General features: G+C 46.6%; 1 protein-coding gene across 4 annotated transcripts; it reads right to left on the bottom strand.

Annotated features, from left to right (window-relative positions):
• Nucleotides 1-139: 139 nt before the first annotated feature.
• Nucleotides 140-21,945, bottom strand: LOC5507968 (sushi, von Willebrand factor type A, EGF and pentraxin domain-containing protein 1). Of its 4 annotated transcripts, XM_048731590.1 has the most exons (26): nucleotides 21,741-21,945; nucleotides 20,548-20,679; nucleotides 20,233-20,403; nucleotides 18,818-19,006; nucleotides 18,142-18,279; nucleotides 17,651-17,821; nucleotides 17,318-17,497; nucleotides 16,057-16,230; nucleotides 15,576-15,746; nucleotides 15,084-15,257; nucleotides 14,555-14,728; nucleotides 13,913-14,083; nucleotides 11,773-11,946; nucleotides 11,518-11,691; nucleotides 11,053-11,226; nucleotides 9,409-9,537; nucleotides 8,805-8,975; nucleotides 8,268-8,468; nucleotides 6,967-7,143; nucleotides 6,089-6,271; nucleotides 5,194-5,235; nucleotides 4,341-4,517; nucleotides 3,482-3,783; nucleotides 2,330-2,492; nucleotides 2,057-2,126; nucleotides 1,712-1,852 (listed from the first exon to the last, which is right to left on the bottom strand). In XM_048731590.1, exons 1-25 carry the CDS (start codon nucleotides 21,790-21,792, stop codon nucleotides 2,086-2,088), a joined length of 4,005 nt encoding a protein of 1,334 aa, XP_048587547.1. In that variant the 5' UTR covers nucleotides 21,793-21,945; the 3' UTR covers nucleotides 1,712-1,852; nucleotides 2,057-2,085. The 4 variants fall into 4 exon arrangements, with proteins under 4 accessions (XP_048587545.1, XP_048587546.1, XP_048587548.1 ...); XM_048731588.1 differs by lacking the exon at nucleotides 2,057-2,126 and having other exon boundaries at nucleotides 140-1,852; XM_048731589.1 differs by lacking the exons at nucleotides 2,057-2,126; nucleotides 5,194-5,235 and having other exon boundaries at nucleotides 140-1,852.
• Between the last annotated feature and the right edge of the window lie 1,260 nt (nucleotides 21,946-23,205).

Here is a 23,205-nt window from a genome sequence, read left to right as displayed (position 1 = left end):
TTAGCTGCCATACGGTGATTCAGCGCACGTCTGGATGTATGGTCTTATTTTTTTCTTTTGCGAAACGGTAGATCGAGTTCGATCCGTGGCCAACCCACCAATCCTTTCCCGTATCTTTTCTTCCATTTCCTTTTTTTTATGAAAGCTGACCAAGTTCAATCATCAATTTAACTTGCACGTCTTTCCTTTTCTCATTTTTAACACGTTTTCTGGCTTGGATGTGTCACATACTGGTTAGTCATGTTAGAAGTAAATATGTCAACGGTATCCCTGTGTCTTCCTGACAGAAAACTTATCACTAATCAATCTACCCCTTACATCTACCCTCGGTATTCGTCAGCTCAGGTAGCCTACGTGTAGGCTTTGAGAGTTTTTCCGGCACGAAAACCCCGAAAATACGAAGTTCGCATACCACGGCCGCCATCTTTGATAATGCCCTCTGCACTACTGGGGTAGGGGTAGGGGAAACATTACAAGAATCGCACTCGAGGCAAACCCTCCCTAGAGCGGGGAATCGCTTCCTCCCCCTCCCCATGCGGAGCGCATTATCCAAGATGGCGGCTACAGCTCAATCAAACAGGCGTTCAGATGGCGGGTGGTCAACCACATCTACTTTTGCATCACCTATCTACCATTTATTTTCATTGTTATAAATAATACTCTAATACAAAATGATACAAGAAGCAGTGCACACCGTTTTTCGGCGATAACAAGGCCATGGCCACCTGGGACTCTACTGTTCATGCGTGGTATGTACATTGCGTGGTGTAACATTACAAGAATCGCACTCGAGGCTATGCAAACCTCCCTCCCTATAACGGAAGATCGTAAATTCAATATCTACATATTTAAAAAGTGACTGGATTCTGATGATCGCCACGGTGAAGTAACCGGCGGTGGTAACTAAGCTAAAGTTCTGATCCTTTGACAAATGATTTATTCTCGCAAAATGGTATTGAGCGCTATTTGTTTAGTCAGAAAACACTAAAAGCTATGTACAATTCTAGAGCCCATGCTGCCTTTTCTTCGCTATCCTACCTTTTACCTGCTTGCAGGCGTTTACCCGGTGTTTCTCGCTTGGCGCCGGTTCGTGGCTCTCCCCACAGGTAGCCCAGGCTCACGGCGAGTGTAGGTTTATTACAGAGTTTGTATGAGCGAACAAATCCCGTTGAAATAAATATGCTGATTTGAAAATAAAACAGTAGTTTGACATTGCTGCTACTCAAACCCGCCATTAATTGCCATTCTAAGCTGTTTTAGCCGTCTGTAATAAACCCACGATCGCCGTGAGCCTGGGCTACCTGTGCCCTCCCCAGCTGGCGCTGGCGCATAACAAAACAAAATGGCGAGCAAGACTCGGCGCTAAGCGAGAAACACTCCTTGATGAGAGAGCACCGGTACCTCAGACTTGGTATTCAATTTCGCCACTCATTGTCTATTGGTGGCCCCATATTTGGGTCACAATACTGAGGGTGAATAATTCTCCTTATATCCCTGACATCCCGCCATACACCGCGGCCGTCTTCCAAAGTCACGCGAACCCGCGAGCTCGAGACGACAAAGTAGACCCTAGCCATGACGTAGACGGGGCCTTCCAGCGTGTGCGTACTAACTAGAACACGTGACCCCCGGTACAGATACATCCGGTGAGGAACTACATCCGGGATAACGTGAGGCGCGCCCTTAGTACTAAGGACCAGCGGTTTGCGGAATGGGTGACCCCGTTGCTTGGCGCTTGGTATGACATTGATAACGCGTTTGTTGATTCCCGTGACGTATCCCCGGATGTAGACCAGCTGATTGTCACTCTTGTACCATTGTACGATCACTGAAGCACCACGACTCATGCAACCTGTAAAAATATGGTCACACAACGTCACGCGACACTAGAGAATTTAGAAGCGATAGCGTTACAGGTAAGAGGAGGCATAAAGTCTCTTAATTGATTAAGAGAACATTCTTGCACAAAAAGGCACAAAAAGTGTAGTGCAACACAGTAATCAAACTGTTCCTCTTCTAGCTCGCTCAGACAATTCCATATTAGGAAAGTACACACCGTATTTTGGGGTCCATCTTTTCGCTTTTTTACCGCCTTAGAACTGTGTACATCGGGAATTCACACGTACCTGCAGGGATATCCATACTCACTACGTTTTGCTAGCCGGCATCTTAGAAAATAGGCCCAGACCCTAGCGGTCAAGTAACATCACAGGTTTCTTGCGCACACCCCAGGCTCTTTTACACCATAAGTAAAACGTAAGCCATTGATATCTTTTTTGTACTGCCCTATGGTTTTCTCCCACTCTTTAAGGAATTTTTGTTCACTTACTGGCATAAAAAGGACATCCGTAGAACTCAACCCTGAGACAGACGGTGGAACCGCTGAACTCCTTCAGCTCCTGGTGTCGATAGATGCGAACTTTTTGAGCGATTATCGTCGGCTTCAGCTCGTGTTTGACCACCGTGTTACGATTTTCATTACCGCGGAATACCTGAAAAGGCGACAGGTTTATTTCGTATCAAATATGCGAACATGTCAGTATCCGCGAAGCGTCCAGCAAAAGTGTTCCACCAGGAGTAGATCCAGGTGTACTTATGGTGGGTGACTTATGGTGGGTGACTTCAGCAAATTATTTATAGTCATCCACTGTTGGTTATTCTGAAAGCCGCGCATGTCCTGCCTCCAAACCCTCCCGGTGAACTCATTGACTTCTTCCCTGTAAGATATGTCCGCTTGCTCAACAAGGGTCATTCTCCACCTTGATTAATGCTGATGGGTAAGTAGGGAGGGTGATATACTTTTTGACCCGTTGTGCTTGCTTTTAGGGACAATCCACACATTCAGTTATTTCTTCCGATTTTTAAATTTTCTCCTCATCACCATTTTTTGTAAAAAAAAAAAAAATGCCTATGGTGTAGCGCACCCATCTGTTCTAATGGTCTCACCTTTATCGCCTTGTCCTGTCGATATATGGTGTTGCGCACCTATCTCTACTAATAGTATCACCTTTATCGCCCTGTCCTGTCTATACGTGAACCAGTAATAGCCCATGGTGTAGCGCACTCATCTCTACTAGTAGTATAACCTTTATTGCCTTGTCCTGTCTATATGTGAACTAGTAATAACCAATGGTGTAGCGAACCTATCTCTACTAATAGTATCACCTTTATCGCCTTGTCCTGTCTATATGTGAACTAGTAATAGCCCATGGTGTAGCGCAGTTATCTCTACTAATGGTCTCACCTTTATCGCCTTGTCCTGTCTATACGTGAACCAGTAATAGCCCATGGTGTAGCGCAGCCATCTCTACTAATAGTATCACCTTTATCGCCTTGTCCTGTCTATACGTGAACCAGTAATAGCCCATGGTGTAGCGCAGCCATCTCTACTAATGGTCTCACCTTTATCGCCTTGTCCTGTCTATATGTGAACCAGTAATAGCCCATGGTGTAGCGCAGCCATCTCTACTAATGGTCTCACCTTTATCGCCTTGTCCTGTCTATACGTGAACCAGTAATAGCCCATGGTGTAGCGCAGCCAGTACTTGTTCACCCATTTGTACTCCTTAGGGTGTCCCTGTGTCGCTATGCCCGTGATCTCCACGTGCCGTCCAAAGTCCACCTGGAGGTACTTGGCGAACTCACTGCGCGCAGAGCACCAGGCGCTGTTCGAGTTCAGACGTGCTTGGCGAGCTGCGTGACGCTCGTTGTCACGCTCTGACGAGGCCGACAGCGTGACAGAGCTAAATATGGAGTTGCCGGTGTTCATCGGATTCTCACAGTCTGGGATGTTATAAAAAATATGCATTTTAAAAGAAGGGTGGTAATAAAAGATATACAATCTAGAAGAGGCATATTGAAGCTGAGACGTGTCGGACAAATAATCCAATTCTTATATGGAAGCCTATGAACAACTGAAAAGCATTTTACAGATTATTGTCTCTCCGACGTCAGCGAAACTCCTCCGTTTTCACAAAGGCGTAAAACATACAATTCCAACAAACGTGTTGATAGATTTTCTATAAACAGAGCTCGCCTAGCGAATATACACAATTTAGCCCTTTCACAAGTATTTTCTAAATCAGCTGTTCCCAAGAGACCATGATATACTGCTGTTCCCTAGCTTGACAAGGTTAGATCAGTAAGCAGCGATAGAGATATTCTAGTGGTCACAGTAAGTATTTCCGCAACATCCAAATCTGGTTGCTACACGCAGGTTTTACTTATGGGATAGTGTAGTCACAGGGGCTTAACAAGGTGGTCATGATAAGGAGGTTGTACAGCATTGCAAGTATTCACACAACACCCTTATCTGGTCGCTATACGAAGGCGTTACTTACATAAGCACTGTAGCGGCTTAGCGCTCCACTCGCCCGTGTGCCTGCACTTGATTCCACGAAATCCCCGCGGCACGTATTTGCGAGATTTACAACGAAACGTGACGTCACTTCCGTAGGTGAATAGGGAACCGCGCCTGGAGGCGTGGGGAGGAAGGCCTGGGTCCCCACATGTTACGGCTAGAAAACGGGAATAAAACCAGCGTATAGACTATATAGCAGTTGCACACACATATCGCTATTTGATTAGCCATTTGACCAAATATAACCCACTGATATGCAGCATTGTAGTGATCATGCACTGAGCTCACCATGTCTTTGGGATCACACAAGCCGTGCCCCTCATTCCTTTAACAGCAGGCCAATTATTTTCAAGAACCGTCGCAAACATTGGAAATTCTCATAAAAGCAATTGTCTAATAAACGTCATCATTTGGCCGACCAATTTCAACAACTTTCAATATTGGTGCCAAAACTGAGCGTTCTAGCCAGCATCGGAACGTGGATGTGTGGCCGGTATTTTAGTGGCAATCTAACGAAATTCATAAAACATAAATTTTATTCTTATAGTCATTTAATTTCAAGTCAATGTTAAGTCAGCGATTACTTTTTTGTAGCTACTGCACTAGTGTAAATGAATAATAAAGACATATTTTGATAAAGAATAATCAAAACAGCTTCAGTGAATTAATGTTGCGCCGACTGGCGAATATCAGCACGTGTGGTTACAGTAGCTACATTTGCACTTTGCGAGCCTATTTTTGAAGCCTCTCCATCGAATGACGTGATAAGGCTGTCCGTGAGATAAGTTAGATCCTTCTGCGCATGCGGGACGTGGCGAGCTCATTTTACTTACAGCGTGTGATACTTCTTCGCCTCTTGACTTGCTGGGTTGATTCTGTCGCATTATCAACATGCAATAATCACCAATTACTATCTGATTGTTAGCTATTTAGATATTATTATTTCATAGTTTATTGCGGTAGTTTCACACACATCCCCCTGCAAACAGTCCTCGGGAACCCATTTTTTTGCAAAGCATCCGCCTGAATCCCAGAGGGTTTTCGTGATTGTGTGGGAGATTCCGAGGACGCCAGCAGCCTAGCGATAGATAGCTGGCTCAAAAGCTGAGGCCAGCTGTTTGGATGCGATAGGGACTTGATCGCTGATACCGATATGTTATCGTGTTGACTGACGTTACGAAAAATTACGATGATTTTCGTTATATGAACGTTGTGCATGATGTGATTCATTATTTAACCCACCTCCTTTCTACGCCACCGAAGCTTAGTATTGCGTCGACATCGCATTTCTACCGGTCCTTCTACAGGAATGGCTATAGAACCTCGTGCATAGTGCAGAATCCCCCCCTTCTCTCCCCCCAGTGTGTACCCTCACCCCTCCCCCAGTGCATACCACCTCCCCTCTCCCATTGTGTACCACCTCCCCTCTCCCATTGTGTACCACCTTTAACATTATTAACGCATATACCGTAATAAAGATATGGGCCGTTTCCCAGACTATGGAAATTGAGCACCCAAGCAAGGCTCTGCCATTTCATAGTTATTTTACAGCCGTTTTAAATAATTTGCAGCTTTCTTCTCACCAAATTATCATCACATCTCAACAAGCCCTTCTTACCATTTAAATAGCTTCAAGCAATAGTGTAAAGCTACCAAAAGACGGCTTGCCTAAGCCTCGCTTTCACACTCTAATGACACATGGCCGCCCATAAAGTTTTTTATTCCTACCGGCGCATGCGAAGCTAGCCGCTGACCAAAGCCCATCACTGCTACACTCCTGATTGGCGTAACCTTTCAGATGGTATCCCGACATGCACTTGTATTCCACGCTGCTGTTTATTGGGTACCAGTCCTTCAAGGGCGTGGCGGGGATCGCGTTGGCAGGGGTGGTGGGTCTCGGGCAGTGAGTGGCTAGAGAATAAGGGTGCACTCACAAAAATCAATGTGTCGCAGCCCGCGCTGCATTATGGGTAAAAAAGAAAGGCAAACTCACGTCTCTTAAAGTTAGACCCACACAAACTAAAAAAACCCTAGAGGCGTGACTAGATGCGTGACAATATACGTGACAAGAGGCGTGATTAATGGCTTGACAAGATGCGTGACAAGAGGCGTGACAATATACGTGACAAGAGGCGTGATTAATGGCTTGACAAGATGCGTGACTAGATGCGTGACAATATACGTGACAAGAGGCGTGATTAATGGCTTGACAAGATGCGTGACTAGATGCGTGACAATATACGTGACAAGAGGCGTGATTAATGGCTTGACAAGATGCGTGACTAGATGCGTGACAATATACGTGACAAGAGGCGTGATTAATGGCTTGACAAGAGGCGTGACTAGATGCGTGACAATTTACGTGACAAGAGGCGTGATTAATGGCTTGACAAGATGCGTGACAAGATGCGTGACAATATACGTGACAAGAGGCGTGATTAATGGCTTGACAAGATGCGTGACTAGAGGCCTTGTTTCATTGCGTCCTACCCCGACCTATTCCATAGTATTGATTATTGTCCTTTCCCATCTCCCCTGTCGCTCACTGTGAGCGACCTGCCCAACAACGCATTCCAAGAAGGCCACATCTTCCCCTGAAATCTTACCAATGCAGTTGAATTTTTCTGTCCCGGTCCATTTCCCATCAGCACCGCACGTCCTCGTACGCGAGCCTTCGAAATTAAATCCCTCCTGGCACTTGAAGTGAATTGTTGTGTTATACACCGTGTCCCACTTATCCACTGAACCGTTAGGGTGGACATAGAAAGGTCCACAATCAACCACTGGAAGGGAAACCAAATCAATTACACATATATCATCATCACTAGGGTTCAAGGAAAACCAAATCAGTTACACATAAATCATCATCATTAGGGTTCGAATGAAACCAAATCAGTTACACATAAATCATCATCATTAGGGTTCGAGGAAAACCAAATCAGTTACACATATATAATCATCATTAGGGTTCGAATGAAACCAAATCAGTTACACATAAATCATCATCATTAGGGTTCGAGGAAAACCAAATCAGTTACACATAAATCATCATCATTAGGGTTCGAATGAAACCAAATCAGTTACACATAAATCATCATCATTAGGGTTCGAATGAAACCAAATCAGTTACACATAAATCATCATCATTAGGGTTCGAATGAAACCAAATCAGTTACACATAAATCATCATCATTAGGGTTCGAATGAAACCAAATCAGTTACACATAAATCATCATCATTAGGGCTCGAGGGGGGAGGGGTGGAGGGAGAGGCTGGAAGGGAAATCCTATGAATCACACGTGGGGTGGGGGGGGGGGGGGGGGGTTGAAGTATGGGATCCGCAGTCAGCACTGAAAGGGAAAACATATCAGTTACTAGGGGGGTAGGGTGGCGTTTGCGCACGACACGTGAGAGCGAGAGTACATCAGCTACGAGGAGGAGGGGGAGAGGTGGTATGGGCCCACAAGTGTATTACTATACTGGGAGGGAGATCACATCACTTACTAAGAGGGGGGGGGGAGAGGTGGTATGGGTCCACAAGTGTATTACTATACTGGGAGGGAGATCACATCACTTACTAAGAGGGGGGGGGAGAGGTGGTATGGGTCCACAAGTGTATTACTATACTGGGAGAGAGATTACATCACTTACTAAGAGGGGGGGGGGAGAGGTGGTATGGGTCCACAAGTGTATTACTATACTGGGAGGGAGATCACATCACTTACTAAGAGGGGGGGGAGAGGTGGTATGGGTCCACAAGTGTATTACTATACTGGGAGGGGGATCACATCACTTACTAAGAGGGGGGGGGAGGTGGTATGGGTCCACAAGTGTATTACTATACTGGGAGGGGGATCACATCACTTACTAAGAGGGAGGGGGGGTGCCAGCCATCTTTGATACCTACATTCACAGGCGACGTCATCTATAACGCTCCACTGCCCCATGATGCACTGCGCGCTGACTTTTGATCGATTTTCATGACCAATCAGCTTATAACCTTGCTTGCATACAACTTGCAGGCGATATCCCGCGGGATAGCGGGACAGCGTGGTCACGTAATACGCATGTTCGGGTAACGATGGTGGTTGTGCCAAGCAGTCGGGAACTGGAAGAGAACGTCACCATATTTAGCCTAGTCCCAGGCCCCAGGCGTTCTTACCCGGGTTCGTGACCGGGCTCCCTGTGGTTTGTAAAAACTATAAAGAAAACGTTGTCGTTTTGGGGGTCTGGTACCAAGGAATTTTAGTTTCTTTTCAGAAACTTTCTCCGTTGACTACAGATGGACACAGTCACTGTTTTTCTCTTCTGATTACAAGTAATAAAGTTTACGAAGCACCTGCGGTACAGCTACTTTTAAAGTGACAAGAATCATGCTAGTTTTTCAATTACTCGCTCAGCCGATAAATGTCGTATACAAACTATAGGCAGCTTTTCAACTTACGACATTGAGGCAGTGCTCCGTCCCAGGTCTTTTTAGCGGTGCACCGACGTACAGGGTTGCCGGTCATGGTGTAGTTCTCGTTGCACTGATAACGTACGGTGTCATTGTAGTTTGTCCCGTTGTAGAATCGAACACCGTTATCAAGGGCGTCAGGAACGTCACAAGAGATATCTGAAGCAGCAGAAAACGAGAAGAGGCGTATAACACCAAGCGAACTTTGCAGGTCACAACCAAATAAAGAAAACATAGGGAATGATTGGGATGATTGGCATTCGATGGATGATTGGCATTCGATGGATGATTGGCATTTGATGGATGATTGGCATTTGATGGATGATTGGCATTTGATGGATGATTGGCATTTGATGGATGATTGGCATTTGATGGATGATTGGCATTTGATGGATGATTGGCATTTGATGGATGATTGGCATTTGATGGATGATTGGCATTTGATGGATGATTGGCATTTGATGGATGATTGGCATTTGATGGATGATTGGCATTTGATGGATGATTGGCATTTGTTGGATGATTGTTATTTGTTGTTTGCCTAGAATCGGGGTAACAGAGACTAAGAAATGAGGCTGGTCACGTGACTGACCGTTGTCAATACAGCTGTATCCGCACATGCCGTCACATCGACACATGTGGTTGGGCGGACAATCCTGGTCGACATCACATCCCATACTGCATTGAGAAACATCCATTGACGGGTACCTTTCACACTTTTCTGGAACAAACAAAAGTGCTTCAGATCTTTACTTGAATATGCTCTGATCGTTTCTGAATGAATTAATTGCTAGTCAACTTTGAATTATACTAGATATATTAAAACCTATGATACTACATATTTAGTTAATTTCTAACTTAATTATAAAGTCAAAATTCTTCAAATATGGGCTAAATCTGGACGCACTCAGAAAACGTGCTCCAAAGGATTTTTATCGAATGCACTACCCATTAATGTTCCTCAAGGCAGTATTCTCGGCCCTTTGTTTTTCCTTCTCTTCATCAATGACTTGCCTCTTTTCCTCTCCTCTGACTATGTTACCGATATTACAATGTTTGCAGACGATACCACCTTTTTGACTTACGGCCCCAGTGTTCCTGATGTTGAACATAAACTAAATAAACTTTCAATTGATGTACATTAATGGGCTACACTCAAGCGTATGGTAATCAACACTAAGAAAACTAAATCGATGTTAATTGGTTCCCACAATAAAATATCAAATTTGGCAGAATCTTCTCTTTCACTAAGCAAGTAAAAAACAGTGCGCGGGTTCTTGGAGTGGTGCTTGATAACCACCTTACCTTGGAACCTCATCTCGAGCAACTATGCAAAAAGATTAATACCCGCATATCCCTACTACGCCGTATTGCTCCCTTCCTGACGCAAGCTGGTGCAATACATCACTACTGTATTCATAGTCAGTTCCTCTACTGTGCTAGCGTTTGGGGCAACTGCTCACAAACTCTCCCGCTTTTACTTCTACACTCTCAGAAGCGCGCTGCGCTCACTATTTTGTCTGCAGATTTTTCCGTTTCGCTTTTTTCTCAACTAACCTGGCTCCCCATATGTGTCTTGATAAATCAAAGTAAATAATTGCCTTTTTTTCAATTCTCATTAATACGGATTCCCCTCTTTGTTTGCGTTCAAAGTTCAAAGGTCGTCGACTTCAAACAATCTCTGCGGGCAAACGCACCTTTTCTGCAGTTTCTCTTTTCAACTTCATACACCCAGCCATAAACAACTTGCTTTCTCCCCTATTACAAATCCCAATCATTTACCAAATGTTACAAGTCTTGCTAAGAAAAAAGTACGTAATATTTTCCACTCTCAACTAAACTCGGTATCTCACTTAGAACAGCTATTTTGCCATACATGCCGTTTTTATATCGGCTGCCGCTGCTACTTTTTCTAAAACTGGATATCCTTTTCTCATGTTAATTGTTACTGTATGTTAATGTTTGTCTGTTTGTAGTTGTTTTTATGTTGACCTTTTTCTGTTTTGTTAGTTAGTTTTTAGCTTTTTTATAAAGGTGTACCATTAGTGTCTTGTATAGTTTAATTTGCAAAGTTCCCCTTATCATCCTTATAGGGTTTTTATTATTATCATACTAGTTACTTAGATATAGGGAGGGCCATATATCAAAAAACTGTAAAAGGTTAATATGCAACCCTCGTGAAATAAGGTTTATTGTATTCTGTTTATTGTAAATCTTAAGTACGTTGCCTACTAACCTTTGCACGTGGTCGTTGTTCCACTCCACGTGCCATTTGCCTGACAAACACGTGAGTGTGAACCAATCAGATGAAAGCCTGTGTCGCACGTGATGTTGACGACGCCTCGGTACGTAGTGACTGATCCTCGCATGATTCCATTGGCTGGAGAATCCAGAGTTCCGCAGTCGACAGCTGAAGGATCAAAATACATGCTGTGTGTATTATTTCTAATGGGAATTTCACCACCACCACCACCGCCAACACCACCACCATTACAATTCCATACTCACCGCTACACCACCACCACCACCACCAACATTACAATTCCATACTCACCGCTACACCACCACCACCACCACCATTACAATTCCATACTCACCGCTACACCACCACCACCACCACCATTACAATTCCATACTCACCGCTACACCACCACCACCACCACCACCACCACCACCACCAACATTACAATTCCATACTCACCGCTACACCTAGGCTGCGTTCCGCTCCAAGACGCGTTTTCCAGGCAGGTCCTGATTAGTGAACCGCTCATAATGTAACCAGCGTCGCAACTAAACGCCAACCGACTCGTGAACGTCGTCGAGTCCCCGCTGACCGAGCCGTGTGCGGGCGCCCCTGGTGATCCACAATCTATCACTACGAAAATGTTGAAGCTTTTAAAACAAAACGAAGCATTTACAGATTCGTAAAAACACGAAGGATTAGTGTTAAACCAACCTCGGCATGTGACGTTACTTCCGCTCCACGTGCCGTTTGCCTGACAGACACGTGATTCTGGACCAATCAGAGCATAGCCTTCGTCACACGTGATATTAATCGTGCTGCTGTACGTTGTTAATGAGCCCTCAAGTTTGCCGTTCAGCGGTACTGTGAGTCTTCCGCAATCAATCACTGAAAGATGAAAGGTCCCAGCCTTGTCCTTATTACCGAGGTTCTACTGTATGCGGATGGATTAATGGGCCCTAACGGTGTCCTTATTACCGAGGTTCTACTGTATGCGGATGGATTAATGGGCCCTAACGGTGTCCTTATTACCGAGGTTCTACTGTATGCGGATGGATTAATGGGCCCTAACGGTGTCCTTATTACCGAGGTTCTACTGTATGCGGATGGATTAATGGGCCCTAACGGTGTCCTTATTACCGAGGTTCTACTGTATGCGGATGGATTAATGGGCCCTAACGGTGTCCTTATTACCGAGGTTCTACTGTATGCGGATGGATAAATGGGCCCTAACGGTGTCCTTATTACCGAGGTTCTACTGTATGCGGATGGATAAATGGGCCCTAACGGTGTCCTTATTACCGAGGTTCTACTGTATGCGGATGGATAAATGGGCCCTAACGGTGTCTTATTACCGAGGTTCTACTGTATGCGGATGGATTAATGGGCCCTAACGGTGTCCTTATTACCAAGGTTCTACTGTATGCGGATGGATTAATGGGCCCTAACGGTGTCCTTATTACCGAGGTTCTACTGTATGCGGATGGATTAATGGGCCCTAACGGTGTCCTTATTACCGAGGTTCTACTGTATGCGGATGGATTAATGGGCCCTAACGGTGTCCTTATTACCGAGGTTCTACTGTATGCGGATGGATTAATGGGCCCTAACGGTGTCCTTATTACCGAGGTTCTACTGTATGCGGATGGATAAATGGGCCCTAACGGTGTCCTTATTACCGAGGTTCTACTGTATGCGGATGGATAAATGGGCCCTAACGGTGTCCTTATTACCGAGGTTCTACTGTATGCGGATGGATAAATGGGCCCTAACGGTGTCCTTATTACCGAGGTTCTACTGTATGCGGATGGATTAATGGGCCCTAACGGTGTCCTTATTACCAAGGTTCTACTGTATGCGGATGGATAAATGGGCCCTAACGGTGTCCTTATTACCGAGGTTCTACTGTATGCGGATGGATTAATGGGCCCTAATGGTGTCCTTATTACCGAGGTTCTACTGTATGCGGATGGATTAATGGGCCCTAACGGTGTCCTTATTACCGAGGTTCTACTGTATGCGGATGGATTAATGGGCCCTAACGGTGTCCTTATTACCGAGGTTCTACTGTATGCGGATGGATTAATGGGCCCTAACGGTGTCCTTATTACCGAGGTTCTACTGTATGCGGATGGATTAATGGGCCCTAACGGTGTCCTTATTACCGAGGTTCTACTGTATGTGGATGGATTAATGGGCCCTAACGGTGTCCTTATTACCGAGGTTCTACTGTATGCGGATGGATTAATGGGCCCTAACGGTGTCCTTATTACCGAGGTTCTACTGTATGCGGATGGATTAATGGGCCCTAACGGTGTCCTTATTACCGAGGTTCTACTGTATGTGGATGGATTAATGGGCCCTAACGGTGTCCTTATTACCGAGGTTCTACTGTATGCGGATGGATTAATGGGCCCTAACGGTGTCCTTATTGCCGAGGTTCTACTGTATGCGGATGGATTAATGGGCCGTAACGGTGTCCTTATTACCGAGGTTCTATTGTATGCGGATGGATAAATGGGCCCTAACGGTGTCCTTATTACCGAGGTTCTATTGTATGCGGATGGAGTAATGGGCCCTAACGGTGTCCTTATTACCGAGGTTCTACTGTATGAGGATGGATTAATGGGCCCTAACGGTGTCCTTATTACCGAGGTTCTAGGGCCTATGTCAATTTTCAAGATTGCGGCCAAAAAATTGTTGCAAAAACGAATCCCTGCAAAATGACGTAGAAATTTTCAACGCACGCAGTCCGAGGTTGAGAAAAGATATTTTAAGTTAAAAAGTAGAAAGAAAAAACAGAATATGAAAGCATAAGGCAAATAAAGAGAGCAGGTGTTCGTCTATGGCTGACCTTTGCACTTGGGTATGACGCTCCATAATCCGCTAGCCTGGCATATACTGACGTCACTTCCGGCAAACTGGTACCCCGGATGACAGCTGATTCGTAATACCGTCCGGTATGAAGTGCCATTCCCCGAGATCTGACCGTGAGCAAGCGGGGGCATGGGGCCACACTCGCGCCCTTATAAGGTAATGTCATCACGTGAGTCAGGAGGAATGGGAACACACTCACGCCCTTATAAGGAAAGGCAATCGAGTGAGTCAGGGGGAATGGGAACACACTCACGCCCTTATAAGGAAAGGCAATCGAGTGAGTCAGGGGAAATGGGAACACACTCACGCCCTTATAAGGAAAGGCAATCGAGTGAGTCAGGGGAAATGAGAACACACTCACGCCCTTATAAGGAAATGTTATCTCGTGAGTCAGGGGGAATGGGAAAACACGCCCCTATAAGGAAATGTTTTCAAGTGAGTCAGGGGAAATGGGAGCACATGCCTTTATAAGGAAATGTTTTCACGTGAGTCAGGGGAAATGGCAACAAACGCCCTTATATGGAAATGTTATCATGGAGTCAGGAGGAATGGGAGCACACGCCCTTATAAGGAAAGGTAATCGAGTGGGTCAGGAGGAATGGCATGACACGCGACTGACCTTTACACCAGGTATCGTTACCACTCCACGTGCCGTCCGCCTGACAAACACGTGATTTGGAACCAATCAAATCATAGCCTTCATGGCACGTGACGCTAGCCGTGCTGCCATACGTGGTGGAGGACCCGGTGGTTTCGCCGTTGGCTGGATTTACTAGGTTTCCACAATCAACAGCTAGAAAAATGTGCAGCGAGGTTTATCACAATGATGGGACGTGCGTATGAAGGTCATCGTGATTGCAATGGCAATGGTAATATAGTTGATGGTAGTGATGGGATGATGATGATGATGATGATGATGATGATGATGATGATTGTGGTGATGATGATGATGATGATGATGATGATGACAATGATGACGACGATTAATGTTGATGATGATGATGATGATGATGATGATGATGATGATGATGATGATGATGATGATGGTGATGATGATGAATGATGATGGTCATGGTGACTATGATGCTGCTGATGATGGTGACGGTCTTTTTCTTTGTGATATTCAGTAGTCAAAAAATAAATCTCACCGCTACACCTAGGCTGCGTTCCGCTCCAGGACCCGTTTTCCAGGCAGGTCCTGATTGGTGAACCGCTCATGATGTAACCAGAGTCACAACTAAACACCAACCGACTAGTAAACGTCGTGGAGTCCCCGCTGACCGAGCCGTGTGCGGGTTTGTTATGGTAGCCACAATCGACCGCTAAAACACCAATCGGTCATAAGGGTCGATAATAACAGGGTCACTAGCCCAGGATGGTGGTGCTTGGGGGAATAGTGCCTACGACCATGACTGGGAAGGGTCCGACAGATCTCTGGACTTTCATAAACCAATATTAAGCAAGCATAGAAGATTCCCCTCTCAACCCTTGATTATAAACATAACCGACTTTTTCTCAATGTCAACGACGAATGCATTTCACCTTATGTTACTTGAATCGGGAATGAGAGGGGGAGGGTGTTGATTATTAAAAAACAAAAGATAATTTATACGTCTATACGTGGGTATGAAAATACATACGTCTGCACGTGGGTATGACGCTCCATGATCCGCTAGCCTGGCATATACTGACGTCACTTCCGGCAAGCTCGTACCCTGGATTACAGCGGAATCGTAATACAGTTCGGTATGAAGTGCCATTCCCCGAGATCTGACCGTGAGCAAGCGGGGGCATGGGGCCACACTCACGCCCTTATAAGGAAATGTCATCACGTGAGTTATTAGGGATGGGCTCACACAAGCTTTTATAGAGAAAATTATAAGCTAAAAATTGCGACAGCGCATGGACAGAGAGACATGATTTGTGCTCCCGGACTTGAATAAAGAGTTTGTCATTGTACCAAGTGTGATTGCGATTTGAGAAAGCTATTGTGATATTTCCAAATGAATTAGGTAAATGAAGTATAAAACATTGTTTATATATGAATAAAGACATTCAAGGCAAGAAAGTGGTAGTTTGGTGAGAAGCTATTTATGTTTACATGTGTGTGCATTTATTTACCTTTGCAGGTAGGCTGGATCCCTGTCCAGTTAAAGTCCGGTCCGCACGTGCGAACACTTGACCCCGTCAGCACAAAGCCGTGTTTACACGTGAAGTAGACCCGCGAGCCGACGTCATACTGTACGCCCATCTTGCGTCCGTGCGTAGGCACACCCGGGTCAAAACAGCCGCTACCTTGAGATGGTAACGAAATCATGTTACATTGAACGTGCTTAGCCTAGCCCCCCCCCCTACCCCCCAAGGGTCAAAACAGCCGCTACCTTGAGATGGTAACGAAATCATGTTACATTGAATGTGCTTAGCCTAGCCCCCCCCCCCCCCCTACCCCCCAAGGGTCAAAACAGCCGCTACCTTGAGATGGTAACGAAATCATGTTTCATTGAACGTGCTTAGCCTAGCCCCCCTACCCCCCAAGGGTCAAAACAGCCGCTACCTTGAGATGGTAACGAAATCATGTTACATTGAATGTGCTTAGCCTAGCCCCCCCCCTACCCCCCAAGGGTCAAAACAGCCGCTACCTTGAGATGGTAACGAAATCATGTTTCATTGAACGTGCTTAGCCTAGCCCCCCCCCCCCCCCCTACCCCCAAGGGTCAAACCAGCCGCTACCTTGAGATGGTAACGAAATCATGTTACATTGAACGTGCTTAGCCTAGCCCCCCTCCCCTACCCCACAAGGGTCAAAACAGCCGCTACCTTGAGATGGTAACGAAATCATGTTACATTGAACGTGCTTAGCCTAGCCCCCCTCCCCTACCCCACAAGGGTCAAAACAGCCGCTACCTTGAGATGGTAACGAAATCATGTTTCATTGAATGTGCTTAGCCTAGCCCCCCCCCCTACCCCTCAAGGGTCAAACCAGCCGCTACCTTGAGATGGTAACGAAATCATGTTACATTGAACGTGCTTAGCCTAGCCCCCCTCCCCTACCCCACAAGGGTCAAAACAGCCGCTACCTTGAGATGGTAACGAAATCATGTTACATTGAACGTGCTTAGCCTAGCCCCCCTCCCCTACCCCACAAGGGTCAAACAGCCGCTACCTTGAGATGGTAACGAAATCATGTTACATTGAACGTGCTTAGCCTAGCCCCCCCCCCCTACCCCCAAGGGTCAAACCAGCCGCTACCTTGAGATGGTAACGAAATCATGTTACATTGAACGTGCTTAGCCTAGCCCCCCCTCCCCCCCCCCAAGGGTCAAAACAGCCGCTATCATGGGATGGCAACTAAACTATGTATCATTTAAAGATATTTACTCACGTTTGCATTGAAAGGGAGAGACTATCCACTTCCCCAGGTAGCAAGGGATGACTGCTAGTCCATGTTGCTTGAACCCTTGCTTGCACTTGAACGTCACGCGTTCTCCAGACTTATATATATCCTTCTTGTTTTCGATGTACGCATTCTGTGGGATATAGGGCGGGGCAGAGCAAATACGGTCTGAGAAATAAAAAAAGCGTGATAAGAAACTAGAAAAGCTAAAGAGCTTTCTAAGAGATCTCTAGGTTTTTCGTAAATGCACTGGACTTTTTTAATTTCATTGTCTTATACAATATCTACTTGTCTGCATACGATCCCGTTAAGTTAACTTACGGCAACTGGTAGGCATTCCTTCCCAGATCTTTTTCGCGGTGCACCGGCGCACAGGGTTCCCAGTCATAGTGTAGTTATCATCACACTGGTACCGAACCACGTCGTTATAACCCGTCCCATTGTAGAACCGAACTCCGTTTTCAGGGGCCTCAGGAATCCCGCACGTTAAACCTGTGAGCAGATCGGCATTCATTAAGCACTATCACACAGACTCCAGTGTGCGGGGCTAAGAGAGTCACGTGAATACTCACCTTCTCCACACAGCTGTACCCACACATCTCGTCACACACTCCAGTGGGCGGGGCTAAGAGAGTCACGTGACTACTCACTATTCTCCACAATGCTGAACCCGCACTGCCCGTCACACAGACTCCAGTGGGCGGGGCTAAAAGAGTCACGTGACTACTCACCATTCTCCACACAGCTGTACCCGCACTGCAAGTCAGACAGACTGCAGTGGGCGGGGCTAAGAGAGTCATGTGACTACTCACCATTCTCCACACAGCTGTACCCGCACTGCCCGTCACACAAGCACTTGTGGTTGGGCGGGCAGTCACTCCCCGATGGAAAGCACGCTTTAGTGCAGCGAGTGAAAGCAGCGCGAATCGTGCGCTTGCAGTTGTGTTGACCTGTCAAAATATGCTGATTACATGGAAATCCTTTCCATATATATTTAACTGTTGGCAGGCAAAAATCGTGATCGTTATACAGAGATGATAGCGCTGTATCGAGCATCTCATTTACTCATGTAAAATACGCATTTATTTATGATACGTACTCTGATTTTTTTTGGTCATCCCCCCCCCCAAAAAAAAGAAAAGTAACTATATTTGACAAAAATCCTAGATGAGAAGTATGTTGAAAAATAATCGTTGCGTTCGCCTCAAGACATCGAAAACATGTAGACTTCTTACTCGCCCGAGTCCTTCACGGTGTGTAAATACGGTAATCGAGCTATCAATGAGCTTCATAGAAAAGGCCTTTGTTAGAGAAAAAATACAGTTAGTAATCAAACTGTTATAAACAAAATAGAGAAAAGAGGCATCTACAGGGTATTCAAGTGAATAGTTTGAAATCTTTGAATAGTTTTTTGTAGAGCTTCGTCTACTTGGGTGGCTATGGGCATGTAGGGGCCACCTGTGCCCACAGGTATCCCGCATAGCTTACCGATGCATTCAAAAGGAAATTTCGTCCACCTGCCGCCGATACATATCCGGGCGGGGTTACCACTCCTCTTTAGACCCTTATTGCAGGCGAGGAACAATCTCTCTCCCGTGAAGTAGAGCGAGCCCGCGGGCTTGGGCCTCCGTATGTAAGCACCGTAAGGGAGATCACGAAGAATGCTACAAGCCCGCACTAGAATAGAACATCGCCATGGTAAATATGATTCTTAACAACATTAAAGTAATCAGATTATCCGTATCGCCATCAACATAATTACCATCTTCTTTATCTTCATTATCGTCATCACCATCACCGTCACCATCACATCACCATAATCATCACCATAATCATCACCGTCACCATCACCACCACCATCATCTTCATCCTCGTCATCATCATCACTTAATCACCATCACCATCACCACACCATCACCACCGTCGCCACCGCCACCGCCACAGTCACCACCGTAACCGTCACCGTCACCACCGTCACCGTCACCACCGGCACCACCGGCACCACCACCGGCACCACCGGCACCACCGGCACCACCACCGGCACCGCCACCACCGTCACCGTCACCACCGGCACCACCGGCACCACCACCGGCACCACCGGCACCACCACCGGCACCACCGGCACCACCACCGGCACCACCGGCACCACCACCGGCACCACCGGCACCACCGGCACCACCACCGGCACCACCGGCACCACCACCGGCACCACCGGCACCACCGGCACCACCGGCACCACCGGCACCACCGGCACCACCGGCACCACCGGCACCACCACCGGCACCACCGGCACCACCACCGGCACCACCGGCACCACCACCGGCACCACCACCGGCACCACCACCGGCACCACCGGCACCACCACCGGCACCACCGGCACCACCGGCACCACCACCGGCACCACCGGCACCACCGGCACCACCACCGGCACCACCGGCACCACCGGCACCACCACCGGCACCACCGGCACCACCGGCACCACCGGCACCACCGGCACCACCACCGGCACCACCGGCACCACCGGCACCACCACCGGCACCACCACCGGCACCACCGGCACCACCACCGGCACCACCGGCACCACCGGCACCACCACCACCGGCACCACCGGCACCACCGGCACCACCACCGGCACCACCGGCACCATCACCGTCACCACCACCACCGGCACCGCCACCACCACCGGCACCGTCACCACCACCGTCACCACCGGCACCGCCACCACCACCGGCACCGTCACCACCGGCACCACCACCACCACCATCACCACCACCACCACCACCACCATCACCATCACCATCACCACCATCACCATCACCATCACCACCACCACCACCACCACCACCACCGGCACCACCACCGGCACCGGCACCATCTTCATCCTCGTCATCATCATCACTTACTGCACTTTGGCAGAGCTCCTCCCCATTTGCCGTTGGCCTGGCAGCGCTTAGTGACGGACCCTAGTACTGTGAAGCCCGGTGCACACTTGTACACCGCAGTGGAGTTGAACTTTGTCTCGGTGAATGAGACCGAGGCATCATTGGTTGGCCCAGGGATACCGCACGAGAGGTCTTCCATCATCAAGGCGTTTTGTAAAAAAAAGCGCGCAATTCAAATATCACAACAAAAGAATGAGCGCTTATATGGTGATTAGTCATCTCATAAGTAATGCGATTTGTCACGTGATTATTCATGTGAATTGTCATGTGACTCACCATTAGGCACGCAGCTATAACCGCAATGTCCGTCACACAAGCACTTATTGCCAGGAATTGGGCACCCTGTGCTCGGGTCACATGGTGTTGTACAGCTGGCCGGGATAACTCTTTGGGAGCGTGGGCACGAGCCTGTTAAAGGTAAAATAGGAGGAGAAATAAACTTACCGATTCGAGTAGCCGTATTCTAGGAACTCTACAAACCAGAGCACGATACTGGACCGCCCTCCGTGCAGGCTGATTCGCAAGTCTCAAAATACATGAAACTAATAAATATGTTATTTGTTAGGTATTGCCGGTCCGTACTGCGAAATACAGTAACCTAGTTATACCTTGTTTGCGGGTTGTCAAAATACGGACCTCCCATCAGCTAGTGATAGTGATGCCAAATTCGTACTCTGTGCACACTACATTACCAGTACGAATCAGATATCAAATCCAAACCACATGGGCTCCATTCAGCATCGATTTAAGGGGCCAAAGGTCCCCCCGCATTGGGTAAGTGCCAGGGCAAAGTAGACCCCATTCCCGCTCTCCCGGCTAAGCGCTTGGCCGCACACACGGCGTGAGACCCTTGAAGCATCTATTCCCCGCAGGCAAAGTGTCTGGGGCGCTCTCAATGCCACTACTATTTTAATTTGTTTTCATTTGCAAGGATGTTAACCAAAAGAGACAAAACACGAAGTCCATTACAAGCTAAACCTCCACCACGACACAGTGACGGAGACACAATACAGATATCACAAAAAAATTACTCAAAACTTGTAAGGACATTTTGCGGAACCCTTAAAGACCTCTAGTTAGCCACAACTCTGATATTGTTTTCAATAATATTGAAAGGACAAATTTGTACGCTGCTGGAAGAGACTCTTTCATAAAAAGATTAACAGCTGCTCTTATTGTTATTGACTTAAAGTGATTGACTAAAGTGATTCATTATGTCTCTGATCTGCATGCCCAAATACCTTTTTTACTCCTATGTAATAATATATTCCACATCTAATGTTTACAATGAACCGCAGAATCCGGCGAGTTAACAAGTATCAACGATTTCTCTGAAAATACTTCTGGCTCAGCACGCAATCACGATTAAGAAATAAACCAAACGAGCATTGCACAACGTATTAACATAAATCTGCTCACACTATCCGTGGCGTTTATATATTTTCATACCTCTAGTTTAACTAACTTACCTATTACAGTCTGCAGAGCGCTAATAAGAACGAGTGATATTAGAGCGCGCATTGTGGCGCGATCAGTATAACACTTTAGATCAGCAAGTGCTCATAGCGTAGCCACTGACTATTTCACTGAAGGGGAAATTTCTATAAACTAGAATGTTCTCCCCGAAAGCAAAACATCGTAGCTCTGTGCGTAGCATATCTAGTTTCATTGGACGATAGTAATGAGACAATCTCTCAGCGATTATTTCAACATCTGAAACATCTAACGGGTCGTATTACGGCTACCGCAGACCACGTGTTTGAGTGTTTGCCACTTCGCATGTTTTCCCTCCTGGCTTGGATACCAGGTTTAGTTTTTAAACTCTTTCGTATTTTTAAGAACTTCTTTCATGCTCAAAACAAGTGAGAATCGGTCGAACAGAAGCGCTCTTGCGTTACAGTGACAGCAACGAGAAGCAGAAAATTTCGTGCGCTGTACTTGTTTTGAAAACCAACCTTAAGAGAGCCTTGAATTTGTTATCGTTGCGCAGAAAAGAAGCCAAATGTCCGTGCACGACTAAACCACGGGTGTATAAAATAGTTCCCCAGAGACCAAAGGCGCCCGAATAGACTACGGATTTTTTACTCTACCCTAGGGGGGTTCTTAAGGCTGAAAGTGATAGGGATGCTCGCTGGGAAATCCGAAAAATACCCCTAAAAATACCTGCACAAGAAAAATGTTTATCCTAAAGAATACCAATTCTAAGAGAAAAGCCTATTATATTCCCGGATACCCCCTAAAAATACCTTATGCCTGATTTTGACCCCTTAAAAAAACGACGAGCATCCATATCAGGTCGACATGGAAAAAACCCCACCCCGGGATACATCTCAGCGAGCTGTGCGTGGCGTAACCGACTAAGACAGGCCTGGGATCCTGGTTATTGCCTCTCCATTAATGCGCGGGTACCTCAGGTTCCTTTGTGTTGTACAGCTCGCTAGATGCGAGCTGTGGGCCGAAATCTCCAGCCTAGCCGTAAAGCTTTAGCTGCCATACGGTGGTTCAGCGCTATGCCTGGATGTAGGTTTTTTTTCTGTTACGAGTTCGATCAGCGGACATTCCCACCACAATTGTTGTTTCGCTTTTTTCAGTCTTGTTATTTTTCTTGCACATCTGAATGTATGGTCTATGATCAAGTTCGATCATTGTCAAAATAGCTAGTTTCACGTGTTCTGGCTTAGAAATCGAAAGTTGTATTCTTACAACAAAAGCTAGCTGCTGGATGCTTAATAAAACGCAAGAGACAGGGAAAAAAGAAGAAGAAGACGAAGGGCCTCAAGGGAAAATTCCTGTTTTTGGTCTGTGTGTGTCTTTATTATATTTTTTCCCCGCAGAACTACGCAGGAGTGAGCAGGGTTAAGCACTAAGAATCAAAAAAAGAAAAGAAAAGAAAAAAAGGCCATTGGCATGGGATCGAACCCGGCCTGAAAAACA

This window comes from Nematostella vectensis, chromosome 8 (assembly GCF_932526225.1).
Source record: "Nematostella vectensis chromosome 8, jaNemVect1.1, whole genome shotgun sequence".
Taxonomy (NCBI): domain Eukaryota; kingdom Metazoa; phylum Cnidaria; class Anthozoa; order Actiniaria; family Edwardsiidae; genus Nematostella; species Nematostella vectensis.
Note: the sequence above shows the minus strand (reverse complement) of the source record. Positions and strands in the feature narration are given on the sequence as shown.

Bases quoted from the DNA above. Each gene is read 5' to 3' on its own strand.
- LOC5507968 (XM_048731588.1), bottom strand. From the start codon at position 21,792: ATGCGCGCTCTAATATCACTCGTTCTTATTAGCGCTCTGCAGACTGTA. The intron at 15,258-15,575 runs GTATGTATTTTC...TTGGTGTTTTAG, and splicing joins CGTCATACCCACGTGCAGAC to CGGTCGATTGTGGCTACCAT. The intron at 1,853-2,329 runs GTAAGTGAACAA...ATATTTTTACAG, and splicing joins CGGATGTCCTTTTTATGCCA to GTTGCATGAGTCGTGGTGCT.